This window comes from Anoplolepis gracilipes, chromosome 5, assembly GCF_047496725.1.
Source record: "Anoplolepis gracilipes chromosome 5, ASM4749672v1, whole genome shotgun sequence".
In the NCBI taxonomy this organism is placed as follows: Eukaryota; Metazoa; Arthropoda; class Insecta; order Hymenoptera; family Formicidae; genus Anoplolepis; species Anoplolepis gracilipes.
The window spans coordinates 7,161,017-7,185,810 of NC_132974.1; the positions used below are offsets into that span (position 1 = coordinate 7,161,017).

The window sequence follows — 24,794 nt, forward strand, 5'->3', positions numbered from 1 at the left end:
ATAAGTAATACTATATTGTTTAACCGAGGTATTCTTTGGCTCGGAAAGTTCTCCCACTTCGATAATTATTGCTATACAAGGAAAAAATATCAGGAACATAATATTTGTTATTAGATAGCCATTCAATATGAATCAGCTAATATATATGTATATATATATATACGTTTTAAGCCTTCGGTAACTTTAAGCATGACTATCAATTTACATCAGTATTATTAATCAGTATTACTGTAACAGAGATCTTTTGATTTTTTAGATAAGAACATATTATATCCTGTAAGTATACATTTTTACACATCTTTTCCTAGCTTTACTAATAGATGGTAATCACATATTTCTTTCTGTATACCTTTTCCATTATGGATATTCTAATATTCTGAAATACTAGTGATACATTCCTTATATTTAATTGAAGCACATCTATCACATAATCACCATATTTATCTACATAAATTTGTACATCTGCAATAATCTCATCAGAAGAGATAATTCTATGTATAATTACGATAGTTCACAGTCAACAGCGATGATCCTAGTCAAAAATATTACTGCAGAAATATTATCTGCCTAAGATTTTTATTACAATAATAAACAATCAAAGTTGCATCATTAATTTATGTTATTAATTTATTTATTGATTAAAAATTTGTAATTTTCAATTTCTTCTAAAGTAAACATTTATAAAGAATTATCTTTACCTCTTGAATTATGTATTGTGTAAAATGATTAAATCACAATTAAAAATTAAAATAAAATATACTGCAGGTAAAGATATGAGACTGAAAAGTTAATTTTGTTGCTATAAGTCAAATAATTTGTTGACTCTTATAAAATCCATGAAATTTAAAATCCAGTTTTACTCTTGTTTATTACTTTTTATCATTTGTAGAAAGATCAACCAATATAATTATAATTATATTCCCGTAATATAATTATATTATTCGTATAAATAAAATATATTTTTGTAAATCACAGAACAATTTAATAAATTAATAATTATTTTAATTAAAATGAGAATGATATACATTGCTTATTTAATGTAATAAATCATAGTTCATAGTACCATAAAAAAAATGAGAGGAAAAGGGCAAGGAAATTAATTCACTATTGTAATTCACTCTAAATGAGAAATTTTGTTTGCCTACTTTATCAATCTTAATAAAGAATGCTATAAAACATCAAAAGAACTATTTTGTCCTGTGCTAAATGCTATTTTTAATATTTTAATATTTCTCTTGTAGTAGTAGGTCTCTAGAAAAGATAAACTTTTCTAAAGTTCTGATATCGTGATGTTACGTTGTAAGAATAGATCCAATATCGCATATGAAAAGGAAAATCGGTACATTTGTTATCGGATGTTTATTTTTTTTCCTCCTGTTTAACGTTGAATCCCACGGTAATGTTAGAACTATCCGTGAGACTGTTGGCTACAGTGAGTATAGGTTCTTCTTGTTGACTCTTTTCTGAAGACTGTGTCGAATCTGCGTTCAATTTCCAGTTTTCTAGATCCGCGTCCGACATGGTTGAGAATGAGCTCTGCCTCGAGTAACTAAAACTCGGTTCAGGCTTCGGCACGACGGATTTTGGAGCCGTGACGCTTTGAGAGCGCGAGAAGTTTTTCCGTTTCTGAGAAGTGTTTTGCGAGCAGCTGCTTTTCTTTAAATCCTTCTTCGCAGGAGATTTTGCTCCACTTGAAGAATCAGGTTTTTGGGTGGATAATTTCGTCCTGTCCAAAGCATTATCAGTCTCTTTAATTCTGACATCACCATGTGATATATCCATACTTTCCACTAGGAAGCTAGAATAAGCAAATGACATTAGCGATTCATTTTAATATTAATTACATTATAATCTGAATTTTTCCTACCGTCCAATCTTCTTATAGCTGCTGCTTAGCTGCTGTTTCACAGGATTAACATCTCTTTGCTCGAATATCGATTTAACGTCTTGTTTCTTTTGCTCCTCACTCTGTTTCAAGGTTAGCGTGTGATCTTCATCGTCATCGATATTTTCGCAAGTAAGCTCGTCGCTACACATGAGTTTCGGTTGCGCGCTGCCAGCACTTGACTGAATCACTTGCGGTATCTGCGTGATTTTGCGTATCTGACCGTCCTCGTTGCTATAATAATCCGTATATGAGACGCTACCGCGACTTTCTCGATTTTCTTGATCGAGACGCATACAAAATTCGTTAAAATCGACGTCCAGGCAAGAAGTCGGGGAGAATTTCGGCGGGATAAAGAGCTGAGCGCTGCGAATGGAGAGATGTTTCGTACTGGACATTGTTTAGTATTATTAGTATTCAACTACTATTAATAATGAAATATTACAGAAAAATTAAAACGTAAATTAAGCTAATAAGAGAACGATTAAAAAATAAATATATAAATATACTTAATAATATAAAGTTAACATATCTGTCTGTAAAATACAAACAACCAGATTAGTTAATTGCAATCGTAAAAATTAATTTAGTATAAAAGGAAATACAAACGGAGATACAAAATTAAAAAGAAATATATCACACAAATGTATTTTAAGACTCACCTCTCATTACTGATCAAGCTTATAGACATACTGCATTCGCCTGTTGACGTTGGCGCTGGTGATGATGGTTCGGAAGATAGAAAAGATTGCGGTTCGCTACTCCACCCTATGCCTAAAATTATGCGTAAATATTATTCAAGTAAAATTGATATTGCCATCACAGCTTGTAGGATGCATACGCACTGTTCGGACTAGTAGGCGACGGCATATTTCTGATGTCACACGCTTCCGCTTCCCCGAGAGGCTTATATTGTATCGGAGTCGGTGTAATGTACCTGTGAGATAATAATGTGCTAACATACTTATATACAAAATTTAAATTCTTTGCAGTTTGCGTATATGATTTCTCTAGCAATCGAATAATAAAATATATCTATAAATTCAAGATAAAATTTAAGTAATATCTATAAAAGGAAAAATGAAACACTTTCATGTGTATACATATAAGTCGTGAAATGGGATTGTGAATTGCGAGTGTCGAAACAAGTTTAGGGGAACGATCTTATTCGAAATACAATGGAAAGTAAAGCTCGATTGATAAATTCGCGAGAAGAAAGAAAGCCGATGTATACTCACGGGCATGTTTTATGTAACTTTTTATACCTGACAGCTTCCGTATTGGAAGAATGATACTCGCGGATGATCCCGGTGTGACCGAGGGCTGGATTGAGCGACTCGTGCGTCGACCCGGCCGGCGATGATTTGGGCGGTGACGAGGCCGGAGTCCGGTACAACGGCGCGGCCGTCATCATCTCCAAGAAAGAATCCAGTTGACGTAGCGACAACGCGTTGTGCAAAGTTTCCAGGGGTCTAATAGGCGGCACCCCGCCAAAGCCTTCTATCGCTAGCGATAAAAAATAAAATTTATTATTTCTATATTCCATTAATTCTACATTCTATTATTTTTTAACTTATTTACTTGCAAATGTCCTAATGCAAATGTATATTGGAAAGTGTGAATCTTTTATTTCAGATCAAATTTAACGTGTTTCATTTAAATGATTTTAAAGTAAAAGCTGTCTGTTATAAAAGCTTAATCATCTATTTCGGAATCATTATACAACATATAAATGTTAAAATTCTTTAATATTAATTTTAATTAAATATTTTTAAATACAGATGAATGAGAATTTGCCAATACCAGCAACTGCACACGACGCGTGCGAGGGCACCATGTCCTTAAGATTCGGCGCGCTTGATGAACCACTTATCACGGCGGTACTGAAGAGACTGTTGGCTGAACCGGTGAGCTTCTTGCTGACACTGTAGCCCAACAGCTTGAAATAACTCATCTGTCCGGAGATACTGTGACGGTGGCGCCTTGCTGTGCAGGTAGGATCAGGTTGAATGATCCGAGGTCGCGCGTCTAAGGGAGGAGAAGAGGAATGAGGCTTGGACGCGGGTTTCTGGACGGACGAAGGACTTAGACGTTGATAGACTTGATCATTTCCGGACAATGATGACGATTAATCTCGTGGATTGGTGGTAGTGATGGTAGTGATAGTGGTGAACGTCATGAAATTGTTATAGAAGTAAAGAGTGCATATTTATAAAGTCGTATAAAGTTCGGCTACGTAATAAAGCTCTAGATTTTGTCACGACAGACTCGTGCTCGTGCTCGTGCCCGTGCTTGCATTCGTGCTCGCGTTTCAAGAAGAAAAAAAGAAAATACCGGTAAAGAGGAAGATAGGGCAATAACGAGCAAAGCGGCGAAAGTGAATATAGAACCGTTCCCATAAATCTTGAAATGATAAGCAGTATTTCTTTTTGTCTTTTTCTGTAAACATATTTAGTAAACGTTAGGATTAGGGTTAAAGCTCAATAAATTTTAATTAATGGGAATGATCTACAATGGAAAGAAAATTATTGGATGAATAAAAATTGGCAATACAAAAAATCAAGTTAATCAAATCGAATATTCATATAGAATTGAACTTTGAAAATATGTGGAGAAATTTGTTGTACCATTTATATAACAATAAACAGTTCCTTAGTTATTCTCTTTCTTTTTTATAATTCTTTAATCTCATTTAACTCACCTGGCATTATTTATGTAATATACTTTATAAAAAAAGAGAGAAACAGCAATGTAATTTCGATAGATTCAAACTGCGATATTGTGACAGAAAAATATATGACAATTTACGTGAGATCACTTTCATATTAATTTCGCAAATCAAGTTTCTTCGCGTTTGTAGCATCCGATATTAAATTCAAGGAAAATAGTACAGAGTAAACATACGAAAAAATCATCTAATCATGTGAAATTTATATCAGTGCAAATAAGAATTTATAAAAGTAATCAAAAATACAAAACCTTAATAATTGCATTTTAACTGTTATTTATCAATTTAAAAGTGCGAAGCTATTCTCCATCCAGCCACATATATATATAGGCAACATTTATTTACTCTTTTTTATTCTCAGCAAAATTCTCACGTTAAGATAAAGCTAGACAATTTTTTTGTACGTCATTCTGTACAACAGTCTCTCTAGCTCGCGTTTATCGTTTTCTTGGACTCACCGTAGATTTCGACGGGTCTCGAGAGCAAAGTCACCTCGGAGTATGACCGTTCGTATTTTCTGCCGAGGCACCGATACCCGTTGACAGTTCGCTCCAGCACGTTGCTGGGGATCGGATTGAGCAACGAGCAAGGGACGGCGGGTGGCTGTTTATCGTCGCGTGCAGTGCAAAGCGAGTACGAGGAAGCGAAACTTTCGTTCGGCGAGACCGGCAGCTCCGGCGAGCTGTACGACTGCGACAGGGTCGCCGGATTCCTCGGCAGTTCGTCGCGTCGAGGTTCCACCGGAGTAGTCGGCTCCGTGACTGATAATGAATTGCGGTGCGATGCGATGCGGTGCGGTGCGGTACGATGCAATACGTAGAGGGGAAGAGGGAGATGCAAAATGCGTAGACATAGATCCAGGTGATAGCGTTATCAGTGGGATATCACGGTGCAGCATTCGGTGAATGACGACGTCGTGAGAGGAAAAGGAGAAAAAACAAAAGAGAGAAAGAGCCGATTAAAAAATCAATTTATCGAAGAAACGGAAAAGCGAGACGAATCTTTGGATGAACGACGTTGCATTATTTATTTGCTATGCGATAAAAAATCATAACGTTATCAATATTATACGAATGCAGTTTGTAAACTTTTCATTTACTTTTTTTTTTTTTTTGTTTTTTTGTATATGCGTATTTTTTTACGAAGATTTTCTGTGAATAATTCAGAAATTATATATTGAAAAAAATTAATACTGAATCAACAACATCATCGTAGTTGAAATTTATTTTATTAATTCAACAACATTATTAATCAAATTAATATGCCATGTATTGATTTGATTAATAATGTTGAATTAATAAAATAAATTTCAACTATGATGGGGTTGTTGATTCAACATTGTTTTTTTTTCAGTGTATGTATATAATAAATATGTAATACATGTGTATTAAGAATAATTTTTGCAATATGTAATATGAATATTACTTTGAAAAAACTTGTATTCTATTATGAATATTGGACATATGTGTTGTCAATATAACACTTTAATTTTGTCATTAAATGAAAAATGTTTGAACAATTGAGAAAATACTACATATTATTACGTTTTAGATTATTGTGAGATTTCGTATAAAGATTCGTCATCAAGGAAGAAAATAAAGTAAATTAAGGAAAGTGTATACCTTCGACACCCTTTTCGCGTTTATATAGCTATAGTAAGTATGTCGGATTCACGAGTACGCACACAATACAAACAACCGTGGCACACGATAACCATGCAACCAGTAAGCCAACCAAACCGCACACGCCATGACTTTTTACACTTAAGATCGCCTCATACTCTGACATGTATTAGAATGCCGAAGCTTGAACGGCATTAGTATAGATTGTGATGATACAATAGAAAGATACGGTATGTCAACGTGTGTGTCGGTCCGAGTTCTTTTTTACTGTCCTTGAATTGATGAATCATGTATGAATAAAAAAAAAATATTTAAAAAATCAAAATAAAGATGTCACACGTTTTATGAGCTGTCTTCGAAGGCAAGAAATATCAATATTAGCAGATTCCGAAGAAATTCAATGAAAGTGGAAGCGAAGAGAGATGAAAACATAATGACGATGAACTTAACTTACATTAGATAAGATGAAATGTATGTATAGAAATATGCGAAAGTAAAAAAGAAAGTTGCTGAGAATGATAACTGACAATGAGATGCGATATTATTCTTCATTGAGAAAAATTCGACGATGTTGATGAAATTGAATAGGATTTCGAATGCGGTTCTTGCATACTAGCAGTATACAGTGGTATGCGTGTATGTAATACGCATGAATATCTTCAAACCTTAAAGAGAACTGATGATGATGATGATGATGATGATGATGATGATGATGATGATGATGATGATGATGATGATGATGATGACGATGACGATGACGATGACAAAGACTATCTTGGGACTGAGGATTCAGGATGGCAGGCTGAATGTGTCACACGTGTGTACGTGTGACCCAGACAGTCGCCGATATACTTTGATTAGTTGGCTTCCACGCGCACAACTATCGCTGAGCAAAGAGTTATTTCAACTGGGAACTCATCGTCTCCTACTTTGGCTTTTGGCAAAATACACATCTCTCTCGGCTATACTATATGAAACAAGATACATTAGAAACTTTTCCGGATAGATCGCCCCACCGGATAGACTAACCAGACCGTATTTTGCACTTGTCTGGTATATATGCTGAAGATTTAGCCATTAAAAAAAAAATACCAATTTTTTTCATCTACACAGAGTACGTGCGATATACTTTTGCAGAACTGACTAAAGTAAAAATAATGAAGTCTCGATAAATTCAAACTGCAACATATCGTGAATTAATTTAATTTGTAGGCAAAATACAGAAAATTAATTTATCGAGGAAGGGATGAGATACATCACAGGGGAGAGGGGGGCATACAGCTACAAGATATGCGTAAAGCACGAAAGAATTACTTTAATCAGCACTTTGAAGTACCGACAATATGTATGTAAAGCGCATTCTGATACCGATATATTGTTTAACTACTATGCACATTCTAATTGCAACGAAAGAAAACCGTAAAAACTAAAAAACCGTAAAATGATTTGCTTCATATAAGAATTGTGCTACATTTGCCAAGTATGAGATTAACTAGTGTATACTAGTCTACTATCGGTCACAATACAGGATTATTTCATTCAGGATGTCTGCTCAAATCTTGTAAAAAAATTCCCTGAAAATTTCCTGATTTTTCAGACATTTTTGTTCGAAGTTCCAAGTAAAAAGAATATTTTCAAAAATTTTTAATACAACTTTCTCTCATATAAATTTTTTTTATTACATCCATTTTCTAATGTTTTTCATTCATACGAAGGAAAAAACACGGAGCCTCTTAAGTTGCAATATTAGATTTATAAATGTACTAAAAAAAATTGAATAACTTTTATAAGATAATTTTACATTTATTTAAAATTTTCATTTCTTTATCTTTAAAAGTTACAAAGAGTATGTACTTCATATTCAATATTATGTTAAGTATACAAACAAACAAAAAAAATATATATATTTATACGGGACAAAATGAGACACCAAGTTCACGTTGCCTCACTTTATCTCCTGACAATTTTTCCTAAGCATTTCTTATCAGACTTTGAGCGCTTAGAAGTTTCACAATATTTATATAAAAAGTTATGCGTAAAAATTATTAAAATATTAATTAAACAAATTAAATTGCCAAATTAAACGCTGATCATATTTCGATAATTCTATCGATTGAGAAGATGTGTTATCTTCGTTATTCTGCAATAACTTAATTTTTAGAGAGAGAGAGAGAGAGAGAGAGATAGAGATTTATACATCAAAGTTATTAGAATATTTATTAAACAAATTACAAAATAGAGATCGCCCGAGATGCCAAATGTATAAATATCGAGATGAGACGTTGATCTTATTTCAGTAATTTATTTTCAATTTCAATCATAGAATTTTCAAGTGTTTAAAATCTGATAAGAAATGCTAAAAAAATCGTCAACGAACAAAGATGCAGTGAACTTGACATCTCACAATCAGTTTGTCTCGAGCCATTTTTCAATTTGTTTAATAGGTAAAACTATTTGTTTAATCTTATCAAGAACTCTAGAATTATCAAAAATAAAGTTAAAACTCAACAATTAATGAGTTTCTACAAGTGAGACGCCAGTTTTACTTACACGGTTGACTCTTCACAAAATGAAAAGCAAAATTACCAAAAGAAGAATTTTCGAAAAAATTGCCTGAATCCCAATAAAATTCCATGAGGCTTCCCTGATTTTTCCAGATACAAAAGAAATCCCTGAATATTCCCAGTTTTCCATGTTTTTCCAGAGAGTAGACACCCTGGGATTACTTCATTGCAACGTGTATATAAGAGTTCCAAATATAAAAAAAAAAAACATTTTTATATTTAAAAAGAAAAGAGTAAATAGATATCTACTCGATTATGGCAAATAAGAAAAATCATTTAAGTATCATTTCAAGAAGGTTCACGTGTGCAATTCTTGAAGAATCATTCTGTATAAAAATTGGTGGCCGATGAACATACCTTCTTTGTTGACCGCGTCCAAGCTCTGATACTGCAGCTTGTCCGCAGCTACAAAAAGAGATAGCAGAACACAGAAAAAAGTATTGTGGTGATGTTTCACCATCATTTCAATTGCCAACAATTAGCCCTAAAAGCTCTACGCGTGTAATTGTTTAATGACTTCAACGTTAATACATGTTTACATTCAACGTCATTATGTTTATGCTCATTATGTGGAACGACATTATTCAAAAAGAAGACAGACATATTCCATTATCGTATTGGGCATCTAAATTCTATTTATCTACACGCAATATTATGTAAAAATAGTATAAGTTAACGATATTACAATCTCTATTTTTATTTATTTAGTAAATGACAAAAAATAGAGCTACAAATCTATTAACTTAAAATTTAGATAAATGGACCGTATCTTTTTCGAAATATTTTTCCAATATATTTCTCATAAATATTTTGAAAAATTGAAAATTTCGCACAATTTCAACTATTATAAAAGTTGTATAATTATCCGTATCAAACTATCGACTCATCAACTTAGGATATCAAATATTGTATTATTAATTATTAACGGTAAAATTCCGATACATATTTTACCATTAATTGTTGTTAATATAGAATTTATTTATTTATTATATTATGATAAAATATATAATTTTGTGGTATGAGCTGTTATACAATTTTGTATAGGGAGCCATCACATAAAATTTGGGAGGGAGGCATTCATATATAGCATACTATAGATATTGATAACTGGTGCTATTCATATATTAAGGAAAATCCGAATATAACAGTTAATAATTATAATCATGCACAAACCATTAACGTGTTAAGGATACTATATAATATGTTTATGTACACATTCTGTAAATCCGTGTGGGCATGCGTACGTGTATGCGCGCGCGCGCGTACACACATACACACACACAGATTATATGTTAACATTGCATTTCAACAGTTAACATATCGCTCAATTTATAATTAGCATCCTTCACACTTACTTCAGAATTTATTGCAAATCTGTTTATTAATACAAACTTGCATTCAATAAAGCGTACTTACCTTTCTCAGGCTTCTCTTGTCGCTGATGATCATAGCTTCGCGCGCGCGGTTCCATGATGGTTCCTGCCTCTCTGCTTCGCCGTTGTCGTTGACTCGCTGCTAATTGGCTGCCAAGCCTAGCTGCTTCATGTCCGGCTACGGTTCTAGCGCTGCACGTATGCAAAGTAAAATAATTTTTTAGATATTATTATTCATGATGGAAAACAAAGATGGAAAATATTTGTATTAAAATATAGAAAAATGCTCAACGCAAACAAACCTGATGGGAATTGGAGCCGAGCTCTGTAAGAATCCACTATCGTATGGTTCGTCCATCATATCCGGGTCTAAGTCCATCATGTCAATTGCACGGCTAGTCGTCGGACTGTCCAACATGGAATCCACAGCATCCGTTTCCATTAACGGTGGAGATGTATCCTGGAAGTAAATTTTCACGTCGTAAAAATATTTGAAATGATTAATAAGTAATAAATCTCACACAATTTATCATTTGTTAAAAATTTAACTATGTTATGCAAATCATTATACTTACAGTTTGCACTGTAGGATTCGCGAGATCATCCTCAATAATTCCCAATTCTGCATCCTCTTCCTCTATCCGAGTACTGCATTGTGAACTAGTATCCTGGCCAGAACCACCACTTTCTCCCTTTTGAAAAAAAAAGGCAACATAAAATTTATTTATTTGTATTATTATTTTGAATATAGTAGGCAGATAATTCAGAATCTTCGACGCTTACCATATTATGGCTGCTCTCGTTGCGCGAATGTGGTCTGAATCCGGGGCCAGGTGGCAGATTTTTTTGCACGCAACAATTAACGCCAGGACTAAAATGTAATTCAACGTGGAAACGTTCTTCACTGCTTGGATCCTTAGTCGGATCCTCGTATAACATGACGACAATTTGCGACATGTAGTTTAACTCGGAGACCATGCTCACATATTCCATCGCGCGTCGCCATTGTTCGTCTTTCACCACCTATAAATAGATATATCAAAAATTAGAAAAAGTATAAAATAAGATTTTTTCAGCTACAACATGTTACTTACATCGAGTAAACCACCATAACGTAACACAGTAAGCAAAGAATGTACGTGACTCTCGCTCGTAAAATATAGCCTCGTGCGTACATGGCGTCCAGGACTCGAAACACCATGAGAATATCTATGGAGATCGCATTATTATTATTATTATTATTATTTATTAAAGAACTCACTTACTAAAGAAATCATAAAAAAAGATAGGAAAAAATTATCTGTAAATAGAATTCAATTGTTATACCTAGGGTTGAGCCTATTGACGCTTTCTTCAGATTCTTCGATATTTCGTTGCAAATCTGCTCGTATTTTTTTCAACAAAGGCGTACATATACCTTGGCCAATGGTTAATTTCTCTTGTACGGTCAGACCATATTCCTGCACATCAATATATAACAAATACACTTTACTATGTGAAAAATTAAAATCGTCGATAGAATTATTATTATTATTATTATTACGAGTGGCGAAAAAAAATTATACCTGAGGAATTACTATATCCGCTAAAGATTTAGCGTACGTATACAATTCTTCCGCGTGTTCGAATTGCAACGTATGATTGTTATGCTGCAAGTCGTATTTTATACAATCATAAATGTCGGGAATTTTGGAGATGTCGAAGCGTTTGTTTTTCGTGCAGAAATCTTTTTCGATTTTTCCCCAGCGACGCCCCATGAGTTCCCACGTTTCACCGTGATAAAGTATCGTGTCCTTTGTCTTCGGATCGTCCTTCTTAATTCGTACAATGTCCAGAAGTTTTTGAATGAGACTGTGAACGTGTTGGCAACATCGAACTGGATTCTTGACGAAATCTAAAGCAGCATTGATACTCAATGCGTTTCCTGGATTAATCTGTTCGCGATCTTCGCGAGTAAATTCCCGATCTTGTTGAAGTAGCTCGTGTAAGCGCGTTTTCACCCTGTAATGGTAAATATCGCGCATATGTAGGGCAAAAGTTATAATTCAATTACAGGCACAAAAATAAGAAATTCTTTACTCACATATTCTGATATTTACTGCTATCGCAATCGTTGTCAAGAAGGCCATTGGTGTTTGCGCTTTTTACCATTTGTACGAGAATGGGCGTTAACTCTCCTTCTAATGCAAGCAATCCTTTCGCAAAGGCTGCCGCAGTCATTTGAACGCGTCCTTCGTCACTAGCATAAATCTTCAAATCATGACGAAATGTCGAATGCAGGCGTAACAAACCCAATCCTTGTGCACCTGCGTATTCACCTATATTTTTACACAAAGGGAATTATATTAAGACAATGACAAAATTCCTCGAGATATAACAATGAATTATAGAGAAGGCAACGACAATTAAACAATTCAGAGATTACTGTCAAGATGACCTATCGAAGTTCTGGCATCGAGATCATCATAAAGATGTATTAATTGTGATATTGATTAATATTGCATATTGTATTACAAGTGAAAGATACCGTAAGAAATTTTTCATGTCTTTGAATGTTTTAGAGTTACCTTAAAACTCCTGATGTCTTAATTTTCAATAAAAAATTACATTTTGAAAGAAATATTGTAAGAATGAGTGCATATAATGTCTTGTATAAAAAATAAAATAACATCTAGTATTATGTACTTAGTGCTATTAAAAACAAAGAAACATTCACTAGCATGTAGAAAAAGCATGTAGCAAAAATCAAGTTAGTGTAGTGTACAACACTAAAACCATGCAATTTCTAAGCTGCGAATAACTCGTCTAACTGAATCGAGTAGCAGCTAAATAGGGTATTTAAATGAAAAATATAAAATTGTGCAAGTGTATTCTTACTGTTCGCCCCATCAATTCTATCATAACATCTATTTCTTCTAATAACAGCAATATAATCTATAAAGAACTAAGGAATAAGCGTGGAACGTAAATAAAAAGTTACCGTGGTTTGGTAACATCTCTGATTCTTCCTCTGAAATAACATTTGAGATTATCCTATATGTGACTCGAAAGAGAATGTAATTACTACATTTTACAACTAATTACTAGTCAAGATATGGTTGCCAATACAATTGTTAGTGCCACAGCGATCACTACTGGCAATTACTTTTTTTATTAAACTCGATATTAAAATTATTCATCTAAGTAGCTCTTGTGAATTTCTCACAATACAAAATACAGTAAAATTGTTTATATAAAAGTATTTCAAAATCCAATCTCAATAACAATAACCTTTGTTGTCTAATAGTTTTGTAATTTGTATAATATAACATTCAAGATACAATTGATATTAATGCATACTAAAAGCTTAGAAGCTTTTAGATTGCATAATCTATATATATATTTATGAATAAAGACCCAGATCAAGTTCAACTAACACAGAGGAAAGTTATTATAGAAAAATCATCTCTGATACTGTGTAGAAACTTAAAAGCGAGCATGGCAAACATATGAACATAAGATACGAACCACTAAGGTGTCTACCTTGACCACCTGGGTACATGCAGCGAAATATACGTCCCAACTCTTCCGCTTGAATACGTCCAGCCGGCGTCAATTCTCCACCCCATTTTAATATTAGAACGAGAGATGGTTCCCCTAGTCGATCTGAAGGGAGAAAAAAAATATAAAATCTTTTAAAATATATTTATATCGATATCTACATCAAACCTATATATTTATCTGTATATATTTATTTACCTATATATTTATCTGTATTAAAAATATCTATTTGAAAAAATATATTAATGTATATAATTATATATAAAATACATATAAAAGATACACATATAAAATACAGTTAGAAAAAATGTGGCATACTAAGATCGCTACCGTCGTCGGAAGAACTTCCTCGCGGTCGTCCTCGTGGTTGGTACTTCAACTGTACTTTACGATTTATCCCAGAAAAATGACCATACCTACGCAATTAATAATCTTATTACAAATTTCTAATACATTCTCAATTATATATAATAGTTGCTCAATTATATATAATATTAATAATAATTCTATGAGATTGAGTATAACCTTACACGACCGTTGTTTGGTACATACATTTCCAAGACACTCTTGAGTTGTTCCAATTTTCCTTGCTTCTCTTCTAGCTCAGGTCCTGCTGCACGATGCTGTATTTCTGCTAGTAAACTACGAGCTGTGTCAAGAATTTCTTGTAACTGTTTGGGTCGTTTTAACTTAACATGACCATGCTTATAGCCATCATACTTTGCAAATATTTCAAAAAATCTGCAAGATGTTACATTTATTTTAATATTTTTTAATAAAACTAATCGATATATGCCAGATGTTTTGTACTCACTTTGGATGACGCACTTCTACTTTCATTTTCTGCTTTGGAGTTCTGTCACCGTGTCGAATAACTGCTACCACACAACGCAATTCCATCCTATGGATAAATATTTAATAATTAATAAGATATTTGTTATTACTATTACTAGTATAGTATTGAATTGCAGTTATACTAACATTTTGCCAAATGTGGTCGGAACAATAGGAGGATCATCTAATTGGAAGGGAACACTCCATGGAATGTGTAACGTAGGGGCCAATTCCCTTAATATCATATTTCCCAAAATCTTGGCACAGTCATCATAATACTTATTCGAGTTCTTTACAAAACTGAATCCATTTACATCACACACAAACGACTGACCGTTCGCTCTGCAAGTAAAATCATACTTTTTGTATCAATTGTATCATTAGACTTTCAGACATTCATGTGAAAGAACGCAATATATTCGCGCCGGTGTCAATATTGGTTCCTTGACTGAAGTCGGTGTCGCAATAGAAGTCAAAGCTATTGAATATGTAACGCGATACGCGCTCTAAAATAACATTGATAACTACATCGACAATTATCGGAGTATACAACGTAACATGTGTTAATAACATTGCACAACAGATTCAAAAAAAATTTTATATAAGAATGCATCCTTTAACCCGCAAAAGACGTTTATTTATTATCTATAAAAAAAATGAAAAAAATGGTTTATCTATAATTTTTAATGGTTTCGTAATTTTTTGTATAATTGATGATGAATACATACACATACATACCTCAATAAATCGAAACCGCAAACCGTTTGCTTAAAGGCCATACATACTTTTCTACTAATAAGTTTTTCGGCGTTGCTTAATATCACCGGATAACGAATCTCCTTGCCCTCTGAATCTCTCTCAACCTTGCCATCGAGAGCCGGACTTTTTCTTGCTTCGGCATGAGCGTAATCAGGTCCCACGGTATAAACTTTAACATCGGTACCATCGGTAGGCATAAAATCTTCATAAATATAAGATCCACTCTTACGAACGCGAGATTCTGGCGAATATACGCTACTGCGACTACCTATCTGTGTAATAAATAGATATTATTATAAGTATATTTGTATGTTTATAAATCTTTAATTCTTTCGATTTAAGAAAACAAGACACACACTTTTTATAAATTTGTATATAAAAAAAATCTTTTATATATTTAGCTTGAGAAAACAATACCTTTCTAAATAATCTCTGACTACCTCCACCAGCGGAAGTAGGATAATAAATATAAATATTATGATCTTCCGCAGATACTGGCTTTTCCACAAATGGTTTGTTGAAAGTAATACCATTTACTTCTACGTGATCTTCTGATTCAACCAATTCGTGCTCTGAAATACATTCTATATTCTGTATACGTAAAAATTGAATATATGTATATCCAATGAGAGTTCTTAAACTTATTTAGCTGCACTATAGGGTATATTCAATTTCAAAATTGATGAATGAAAATAAAAAATTGTTGAAAATCAAGTACTTACAATGCATAATTCTTATAACCAAAATAAATCTTATAATCAAAATAAATCTTACAACTTACGTTTTGGATCTGGTGAATCTCGATCAAGAACAGCATATCGCGGAATTTCAATACCCTCACTCTCCAATATAGCATAAACTCTTCTTCGATCCTACGACAATTTTTGTTGTTAATATGCAATATATATAATATTCAAAAATATTAAACTATCTTGAAATATCAAAAACTGATATACCTGAATGTCATATTGCATTGGAAGATTATTAATAATAAATGGTTTACGTAAACTTGCATAATTTATTGCTTTATCAAGAGGAAAACCTTTACTATGGAAACTTATTAAGCAGTCGACTATAGGCCAATCTTCTACAGGTTCCTATAAATAAAAACAGACATATAAGATGTATATTTTTTTTGTAATATAAACTCTTTTAAATGGCAAAGAATATAAAAGAAAATTCTATAATAAAAATAAATATCATATTACCTTCAATATCACTTCTTCTGGAAAGACAATAATTTTTATATACTCGAATTCCTCAAGTCTTGTTAAAATCTCTTTCATCGGTTTACTCTGCGATTTTTTCGCCATTGCACATATTCCAACCAAAACTTGTTTTCCCTCTCCTTCCACATCGCAACCACCCATATAAGCATCATCTTGAGTGCACCCTTCTGACAATTCCGGCTAGAAAGTAAAATAAACAATTAAGCAACATTTGCTCATAAGAATACACTGTGTAAGCAACTCCTGGTGAAACAATTAATATTAATAAATAAGAATATTATAACATAATTTGATAGAGAATTTAAAATAAAATTCACTATCATATAAAAAATCACTGATAGCCAAAGTAGAACACATAAAGCGCTTGATTTTTATATAACATATTTTCTAAAAATGAAGATGAAGCTGCTCCAATATGTAACAAGCAGGGACGAAGATTATAAAATCTTCAAGCTAATTGATGCTCACCCAATATGCCTTTAGACAGGACAGAAATCTAGGCTTGTCATCAGCAGGACAATTTTCATCGCGAACTCTTGTAAGATTACTCATTATATTCTTTAGTTTGATCTTTCAATAAGTAAGTTACACGTTGATCACATATGATATCGCCTACATAGAAAGGTAATATGTATCAAGCAACAAACGTGAAACAAATTTGGATGTGACAAAAATCACGTAGCTTTAAATTCGTGATTCAGTATGAAAATTTTGTTCATCTATACACGAATTAGTTTCCATTTATTTCCTGTTATTTCTCTGTAGTATATTTGTTACATTTCACTACGTTTCAGATCAATAAGAAATGCCAAATCATGCAACGAGTTGAAAGCGTTTGTTAATTAGTGTAAAAAAAAAAAAAAAAAAAAAAAAAAAAAAACTTAAAAATGTTTAAAAAAAAAAAAAAAGAATACAGCAAGCTAAAGAAATTGGATATAATAAAATCTACCTTCATTTTCTATTATTTGAAATTATTGTAATAAATGAATAAAAGAAGTATCTTTCTCGTAATAGTAAATTTTTATAATATGTATCTGTAAATAAATATCTGATAAATTATCATAGATAATTGCAATAAATACTGCATTAAATTTGAACATTGAAAAAAATATAAATCTTTTATCATTATATAAAAATCTTGTTTCTGTTCAATTTTGCAAGTTAATTGTTATTTCTATGATTTTATTAGATATATAGAATATATACACTGCACAAAAACCCAGAGATACGATTCTTACAATACGATTACATAATGATAAACTGAGTACGACTAATCTTAAATAAATCTTTTTGTAAGAGAGTCTATCACACAATAGTATATTAAATTAATTATAAATGTACCTTAAAAATAGAAATCATTGTCACATATCTTCAAGTATGTGAGAAAATTTGGTAATTTCCTGTGTCTACTTTTCTGATAATGAATTTCATGTCAACTGATTTCACAATATTATACTGTAATCACAAAAGGTGATTACAGTAACATATCATAAGTAAAAGATCAAATAAAAATTATCAGTTTTAGTCTTTAATGACACTTAAACATTATCACTGCTACTTAAGACTCATATGTTTGATAATGTGTTTACGTAGCATTAAGATGGTGCATAATACAGTGTTACATTTCTAATAAAATAGTTTAGATTGTAAGTGCGCTGTGTTGGTTTCTACACAAGTTATGTTCACATATATTATTAAAGAAACAAGTGTAAATCTTTCCTGAATGTCGAAATGTAACTTGTAGAAACTTGCCACATTATCAGGGTTAATTTTAGAAACTTATATATACATAATTCAGTTAATGTTAGTACTGTTGCAATTAGTATAGCCAACATATAAATACACAGATGTCAGTTCTATTTTTATGCAATGAGCAAAATGTTTAAATATTTGCATTGCATGCATTATTAGAAAGTTTAGTTTCTAATATCATGTGCATACCATTCGTGCTTGAATAATTTGTTTTATAATGAGATAAATTCCTATCTGTCCAAACATCACAAAACTATTCTTCTACCAATACATTTACACACTTCACTAGACAGAGATTTAGTAATGTAAATATATATTTAAATGTCCAAAAGGACTCTGTAAAGTCAAAACATTTCTTTAGCACAACTGTTTATATAACTATTCGTATTTATATTGTCGCTAAGAGTAAATATATTGTAAATAAATATGAATAGATCAGTTGTGGTTATAAATATGTGGGAAATATCTACATTATAAATGTATAAAATGTGTATAAACGTGTATTCCTTTTATATATACATATATTTCTAACCTCTATAAAAACCTCTATAATTTTTTATTGAACATCCTTTAAATATTTGTTGTTTTTATGACATAAACACAAAATTTAAAAAAATAAAACACTGGATAAATTAATATTTTATCATTCTTAAATATATCTCTTATTTCAATAACCACCAAATGTTACAAACATGTGAAGTTCTATGACTTGTTACTTTTTGTTGTCATGATATCTCATCAGATACAAATCGACTTGGCATAGTTGAAAGTTCAAAATAAAAAAAGAAACAATTATTTGTACGTCATATGTAACGAAAGAAAAAAAAAAAAAAGACATTTAAGATGTTTCACTTTATCTTATAAAATTCTGTAAATATATAATGTACTTTTGTCAGAATGCAAAGATAGATTTTAATGTGCACTTTATGTAATTTCATACGCATGCATATAAAGTCTTCTTTCAACTAAATTTTAAGAGTAATAAAATAATAATTTTGAACTTACTCTTTTCGATGAGCGATAGATTGAGGGAATAACAGATGGTTGCACTGTATTTATATCTCCTATGTAGAACATTGGTCTGCTTGCATTCTTGAGGCCCTGCGAGCAAAATCTTGTTAGATACTTGATAAATGCAAAATTTTATTCAAAGTTACAAGCACATTTACCTGATAACCATGTTCCAGTTCAGTGTAAGACATGTCAGATCAGGTTTCATTGATAAAAGAAACACCTGTTTCGTATGCTTGTATTAGACAATATCCTGCACACTAAAAAAAAAAAAAAAAAAAATTACCTTACATTATTCATTATATATGTATCATCAATCAATTACAGTGAGATATATATTTAATTAAATCCAACTACTTGAAAAATTAACGAAGATACTCAAATTTATTTTATTCTTTTACAAATTCTTTTTTCTTACATGAATTTCTTCAACGATGTCTCAGAATGCGTTCGTTTAATATTACTCGGATCTCGTCTAGCAAGCTGTAACGAAGTCTATGCGTATCGATGTTTATAAACTACCTGAAAGATTGGATAAACCATACGCTGTGTGTCATGTTTGTACATATTACTTTGTATATACTACGAAGTAGATAACCCTTTTCTTCTGTGTTTGTAACAACATAATTAATTGCAAATATTGACACATGCGATAAGTATATATTTGTTCCCGGTAAAGATTAAATCGGACAATATATTATCGGAATTAGAAACGTAGGAAAACAGTCACGCGAAATAGCGTCGCAATTTTGCCGATGCGCATTTACATACAAATGCAAATGAATAGGACGTTACTTACAGATCAAGATGGAAATGCGATTCGCGATAATAGTGCTCGCACGAAACTTGTAATATGACACGAAATATGTGATCCGATATTATGATTGCAAAGACGTTTGAATTTGCGTCTCCATGTGACGTCGATCCCACTTTGCATGACATGTGTCAAGATCGAATCTCGAAACGGTGTTCCTCAAGGAATTCTTCTACGCATGCGTCATCACTTTTTGTAAATACGCATGCGTGCAAATTCTCTATACTCCGTTGCAATATTGCATTTTGTTTGACGATGCAAAAGTTTCGAAGCGTTTGATTGACCAATCAGGACAAAAGGATTTCTTTGCAGCTCATGCTCTGAATGGTTAAACGCTTAGAAATTTTCGTAGCGTCAAACAGAACATATCTTAAGAATATGACATAGTGATAAATCGAAAAATTCAAATGGGAAATTTGACAGTAGACGAGTTTATTTATTCATATTGATAATATACATTATACAATATTTCATGTCATTTTAAGTAGATTTGTACTAATAAATTGTATAATCTCAAATATTATGCTATAAAAAAGTTATAAAACAAAAAAAAGAGAGAGATACATCTATAGAGATTAATAATCAATTGTGTAAGAAAAAAGATAGATTTAATTTCATAAATTTACCTCTATATTCCTGGATTCTTTACGTGAAATTGATATATATATATATATATATATATATATATGTGTGTGTGTATCAAAAGTAACAAAAATTAAAAAACAAATGAAAATGTTTAAATACTCTGAAGTAGACTTTTCATGGCAAATAGTAAAATTCATACCTAAATGCGATCTATGCATATATATATATATATATATATATATAAGTTGATAGTTTATAAAACTTATGATGTTATTAATGTGTATAAAATATAAAACATTGCATTTGGCAATTTTAGCTGCATGTCAAGAGAACCAAATTACACAAATATTAACTTTACATTATAGTAATAATAGTTTTTGCATTATAAGATTCTCATCTTCTAATGGGAACTTGTTACTTTTCCAAGAATTGTTCTAGAAAGAAAGTTTAACAGGATGTGAGATAAAAAAAGGTTAACAGCAAACAATAAAAAGATAAAATAAAAGCGAGCAATATAGACCGAGTTTAAATTAATAAAAATATATAAATAAAAATTCTTATAACGAAAAAATACTTTCTGTATATCACTTTCCATTTATAATTTATATTACTATTATAACTTTTTGATATCAATAGGATTCTTTTCTTCAGCTGAGAAATTAGTATTTATAACAGGTTATTACCTGAGGTGTTTTTCTCATACTTCAATTGTAGCTATCACATTATATAACATATATATTCATAACGAATTCATATATTTGTAAAATCTTGTATGTAATTATACTTAGTTTTTGCACAGTTAATAAAACTACAATGTAAAAAAAATTTTACTCGCTTTTATAAATTTATAAACTTTTAATCAATAAAACTATTTTCATTTTGTCTATTAAAATAAAATAAATATTTACCTGTACAATGTATTATTCGTAATCTTTGTGAAATCTATCATCATGATCCCAGCCTTTGTTATTCTTTTGCCTTGGTGTTACTTTCAATGAATTTAGTTTTGTGTTAATGTTATCTTCTTTTTTTAACGCACCTGATCCGCGTATCGCTCTTGGAATATTAGGATTTTTTGAATAACAGCTTTGTTCAGACAAATCATTTTTTATTTCTTCTTTTATAATTCGTTGATTGTTCTCAATTTCTTGCAATTCATTATCTGAAATATTAAAACATTTTTCAATGCATATAAAAAAAATTGTATCACTTTATTGCCATCTTACAAAAAGTATCAAAGTTAAATTTGAAAATACAATACTTTATTTACAAAAAGATAAAAAAAGTAAGTAAAATTGACAAATTTGCTTCTTAAATTATCAATACTATTAATATGATTTGTCATGTCTAAGGAATAAGTTGTTGCTATGTATTATGAAAATCACATAAGTAATGATGGCAAAATATGTTCTTTACATACATATTTCTTAACTTTAATAAAGTTAAACATTAATTTAACATTTAATACAATACCGTTATCATTTTCAGTTTTCGCCTCTGTAACTACTCTTAATTCTTTTTGAGAAAATGGATATTCAAAGGAGAGAGTTTTAATGTTTGAGAGATAAAAGTTTCTTAGTTGAATATCCTTGATTTCGTATTTGTTATTGACTAACTCTATCATTAACAATAACATTGCACGATTCTGAGAACTGTAACTGTTTTCTTTCACTAATATTTGTCTAATTATTAGCATTAAGTTCTCTAATTGATCTGGACATACCGCATGAAGATCTTTACCAGATCTAAAAATCTAAAAATAAGATCTCTTAAGTTATATTGTCATAATTTGATAAATAAGTAATCATTCATTGTTTTCTTGTATATATCTAAAATGTTTATATATCAAAATCTCACTTGTATCATAATGAAATAAATATTTTCTTTGGCATTGTCTTGTAACAAATCTTCCAAATAATGAATTAATGGTTCAGCCAAAATTTTCAATTTATTTCCATCACTAAGCCTCATGTGATAATAAACTTCTGCATGAAGTAAGACTATATTTGCAAACTTTTTTTTATCTTGCACTTTATCTTTTTCCTTAGCTAAAAAAAACCAATATAAATATATAGCATAACATTGACATTGAATAAAATATTAAAATAATTTTGTATCAAACTTACACATATAATTTTCCTGTAAGAAACGTAAGAAACGACTTCGTATACTTTCCTTATTATTATCTTCTATGAGTGCAACCTTTTGATCGCTGAATATCACTGCTATTTTTATGGTGAGTGATTCACAAAGTATAGCTTGCTTCCAAAGATTATCGCACGTCTCTCTGAAATTTGCAATTATAAATGTTAAAAAGTAATGAAATAACTACTGAGCCTGTCAAAGAAGAATCTTTCAAGTAATACTTTAAACTATCTTTGTTGATTGCACTGGTTAGCAAGTCTGTAATCTCCTGAATGAGTTGCGGCGAGATATATTCATGTATGTCATAGGTGTCTATTTTATCAATTATATCTTTGACAACATTTTTGCCATAAATGGAATTTCCTGGTCTACGCAGGCATTGTTCTTCATTTCGAAAAGACCATCCACGTCCACGACCGAACGAAGTCATCTTTGAGAATCTAAAAAATTAAACCTGTTGACAAATACACATATATGTGTGTGTGTGTGTGTGTGTTGTGTATAGTTCTAATAGTTGTTTGAAAGTTATAAAAAAATATACTTAAAATATACTTGATAAAGATAGATTCACTGTATTAGATACCTGGTTTGTTACTCTTTTTCTCTTTTACTTATTTCGGATTTTTAAATTATGCATCTGTTAATACTACAAATCTGTCGGTGTAACCAACATGAACCATACATTATACACACACAAAACACACAGATATTACCTTGTAGCAGGTAACAGGCGCAGGTCTGTTCTTTTTAGCTGAACTAGTGCAGCCAGTTCAGTCGTCCAGTTAAAAAGAACAGATCTAAAATGTGTGTATATACAAAGTGCAGATAACGAACAGGTTCCAATCTCAATATGTATTGCGAATTTTTATTTATTTAGTTTGTGCTCTCTCTTTAGCTTCCTTTTTCATGTTTAATTATAAATGTCATGTTTTCATGTTTAATTATAAATAAAATATATATAGGTGTATATTCTCTTTCGAAAGAGAAGAAAGAAAAAGTACTAGTCTAAACGAAAACATACGTATATATATTTTATAAATTTTTGCATGGCATATGCCTAGTAATTTTAGGAACACACCAAGTTTCGCCATATTTAATGAGGTAACAAAATTCAAATTTTTTCAAAAATTTTCATATATAATTACGCAATTTTATATATTAAATAATAGAGTTGTGAAATCTTATCGATTCAAGAGACAAGTTTTTCTAGTCTAGAATATAGTAATAAGCAAGTACATAAAATATGATTTTATAGTGTATACATTAAACTTTATTTCTCTCCCAAGTAATATTATATAATCGAAAGATGTGTGACATACATTTTTCTGCTACCCTCTTTTCAATTGAGCGATTTAAAAATCTCGTTTTAAATATGACTCAATATATCTATATTGCATAAATGTGGAAAACATGCAAGTTGATAAACCTGTTTAGAGTATAGTGAAAAAATAGCAATATCACTTGTAAAAATTAACAACAAGAAAGTGATCGGTATGTGGACACGTTATATGTTATTACAAATATAATCAACGATTTACTTGCCAACGTAACTTTAATCGCTCTAATAAAACTATTGTGACCTCGATGTATACATTTCTATAAGAATTTTTTACTCCATTTAACCTTCATAACGCATTATATGTAATAACTTATTTAACATATCGTAGCAGTACGATTATATTTATAGGCGTGTATTCTCTATTAATTTAATATATCTTACCAACAAGAAACGAATAATATTTTTGAAATAAAAAATAGTTATCTGAAAACTTTATGCAGAAGCAAATAAAAGTGTAAATATAATACCTACTATATATATATATAGACTTTTACGTAATTCAAATTTTAACCTACATTATCTCTTCTCATTCGAAATATATAATTTATATTTCGCGTACGAACAGATGCTACTTGAACTTTCCTGCTTGTGCGAGATGTTCTCAGACAATTCAA

At 31.2% G+C, this 24,794-nt stretch overlaps 2 protein-coding genes across 26 annotated transcripts; both read right to left on the reverse strand.

The window, feature by feature from the left end:
• Window positions 1–1,190: 1,190 nt before the first annotated feature.
• On the reverse strand, window positions 1,191–20,262 carry L(1)g0196 (inositol hexakisphosphate and diphosphoinositol-pentakisphosphate kinase). 23 transcript variants are annotated; one of them, XM_072892061.1, is made up of 31 exons: window positions 20,097–20,262; window positions 19,716–19,819; window positions 19,456–19,557; window positions 19,292–19,387; window positions 16,514–16,714; window positions 16,262–16,402; window positions 16,087–16,177; window positions 15,723–15,877; window positions 15,285–15,577; window positions 14,694–14,888; window positions 14,527–14,613; window positions 14,265–14,453; window positions 14,043–14,128; window positions 13,680–13,817; window positions 13,153–13,182; window positions 12,256–12,490; window positions 11,738–12,173; window positions 11,499–11,632; window positions 11,267–11,381; window positions 10,956–11,195; window positions 10,748–10,864; window positions 10,475–10,632; window positions 10,216–10,364; window positions 9,157–9,204; window positions 5,072–5,374; window positions 3,689–3,913; window positions 3,151–3,391; window positions 2,731–2,822; window positions 2,548–2,659; window positions 1,868–2,275; window positions 1,191–1,798 (listed from the first exon to the last, which is right to left on the reverse strand). In XM_072892061.1, exons 3-31 carry the CDS (start codon window positions 19,486–19,488, stop codon window positions 1,360–1,362), a joined length of 5,187 nt encoding a protein of 1,728 aa, XP_072748162.1. In that variant the 5' UTR covers window positions 19,489–19,557; window positions 19,716–19,819; window positions 20,097–20,262; the 3' UTR covers window positions 1,191–1,359. The 23 variants fall into 23 exon arrangements, with proteins under 23 accessions (XP_072748162.1, XP_072748158.1, XP_072748163.1 ...); XM_072892057.1 differs by having other exon boundaries at window positions 14,031–14,128; XM_072892062.1 differs by having other exon boundaries at window positions 13,695–13,817; window positions 15,723–15,889.
• A 529-nt stretch (window positions 20,263–20,791) lies between these two features.
• Window positions 20,792–23,639, reverse strand: LOC140665749 (uncharacterized). 3 transcript variants are annotated; one of them, XM_072892229.1, is made up of 7 exons: window positions 23,555–23,639; window positions 23,063–23,281; window positions 22,823–22,983; window positions 22,554–22,744; window positions 22,170–22,449; window positions 21,605–21,858; window positions 20,792–21,130 (listed from the first exon to the last, which is right to left on the reverse strand). In XM_072892229.1, exons 2-6 carry the CDS (start codon window positions 23,269–23,271, stop codon window positions 21,617–21,619), a joined length of 1,083 nt encoding a protein of 360 aa, XP_072748330.1. In that variant the 5' UTR covers window positions 23,272–23,281; window positions 23,555–23,639; the 3' UTR covers window positions 20,792–21,130; window positions 21,605–21,616. The 3 variants fall into 3 exon arrangements, with proteins under 3 accessions (XP_072748330.1, XP_072748329.1, XP_072748328.1); XM_072892228.1 differs by lacking the exon at window positions 23,555–23,639 and adding an exon at window positions 23,425–23,542 and having other exon boundaries at window positions 23,063–23,295; XM_072892227.1 differs by having other exon boundaries at window positions 20,793–21,130; window positions 23,425–23,561.
• Window positions 23,640–24,794: the final 1,155 nt, after the last annotated feature.

Bases quoted from the DNA above. Each gene is read 5' to 3' on its own strand.
- LOC140665749 (XM_072892229.1), bottom strand. From the start codon at position 23,271: ATGACTTCGTTCGGTCGTGGACGTGGATGGTCTTTTCGAAATGAAGAA. The intron at 22,984-23,062 runs GTATTACTTGAA...TGCAAATTTCAG, and splicing joins ATCAACAAAGATAGTTTAAA to AGAGACGTGCGATAATCTTT. The intron at 22,450-22,553 runs GTGAGATTTTGA...TCTTATTTTTAG, and splicing joins TTTATTTCATTATGATACAA to ATTTTTAGATCTGGTAAAGA.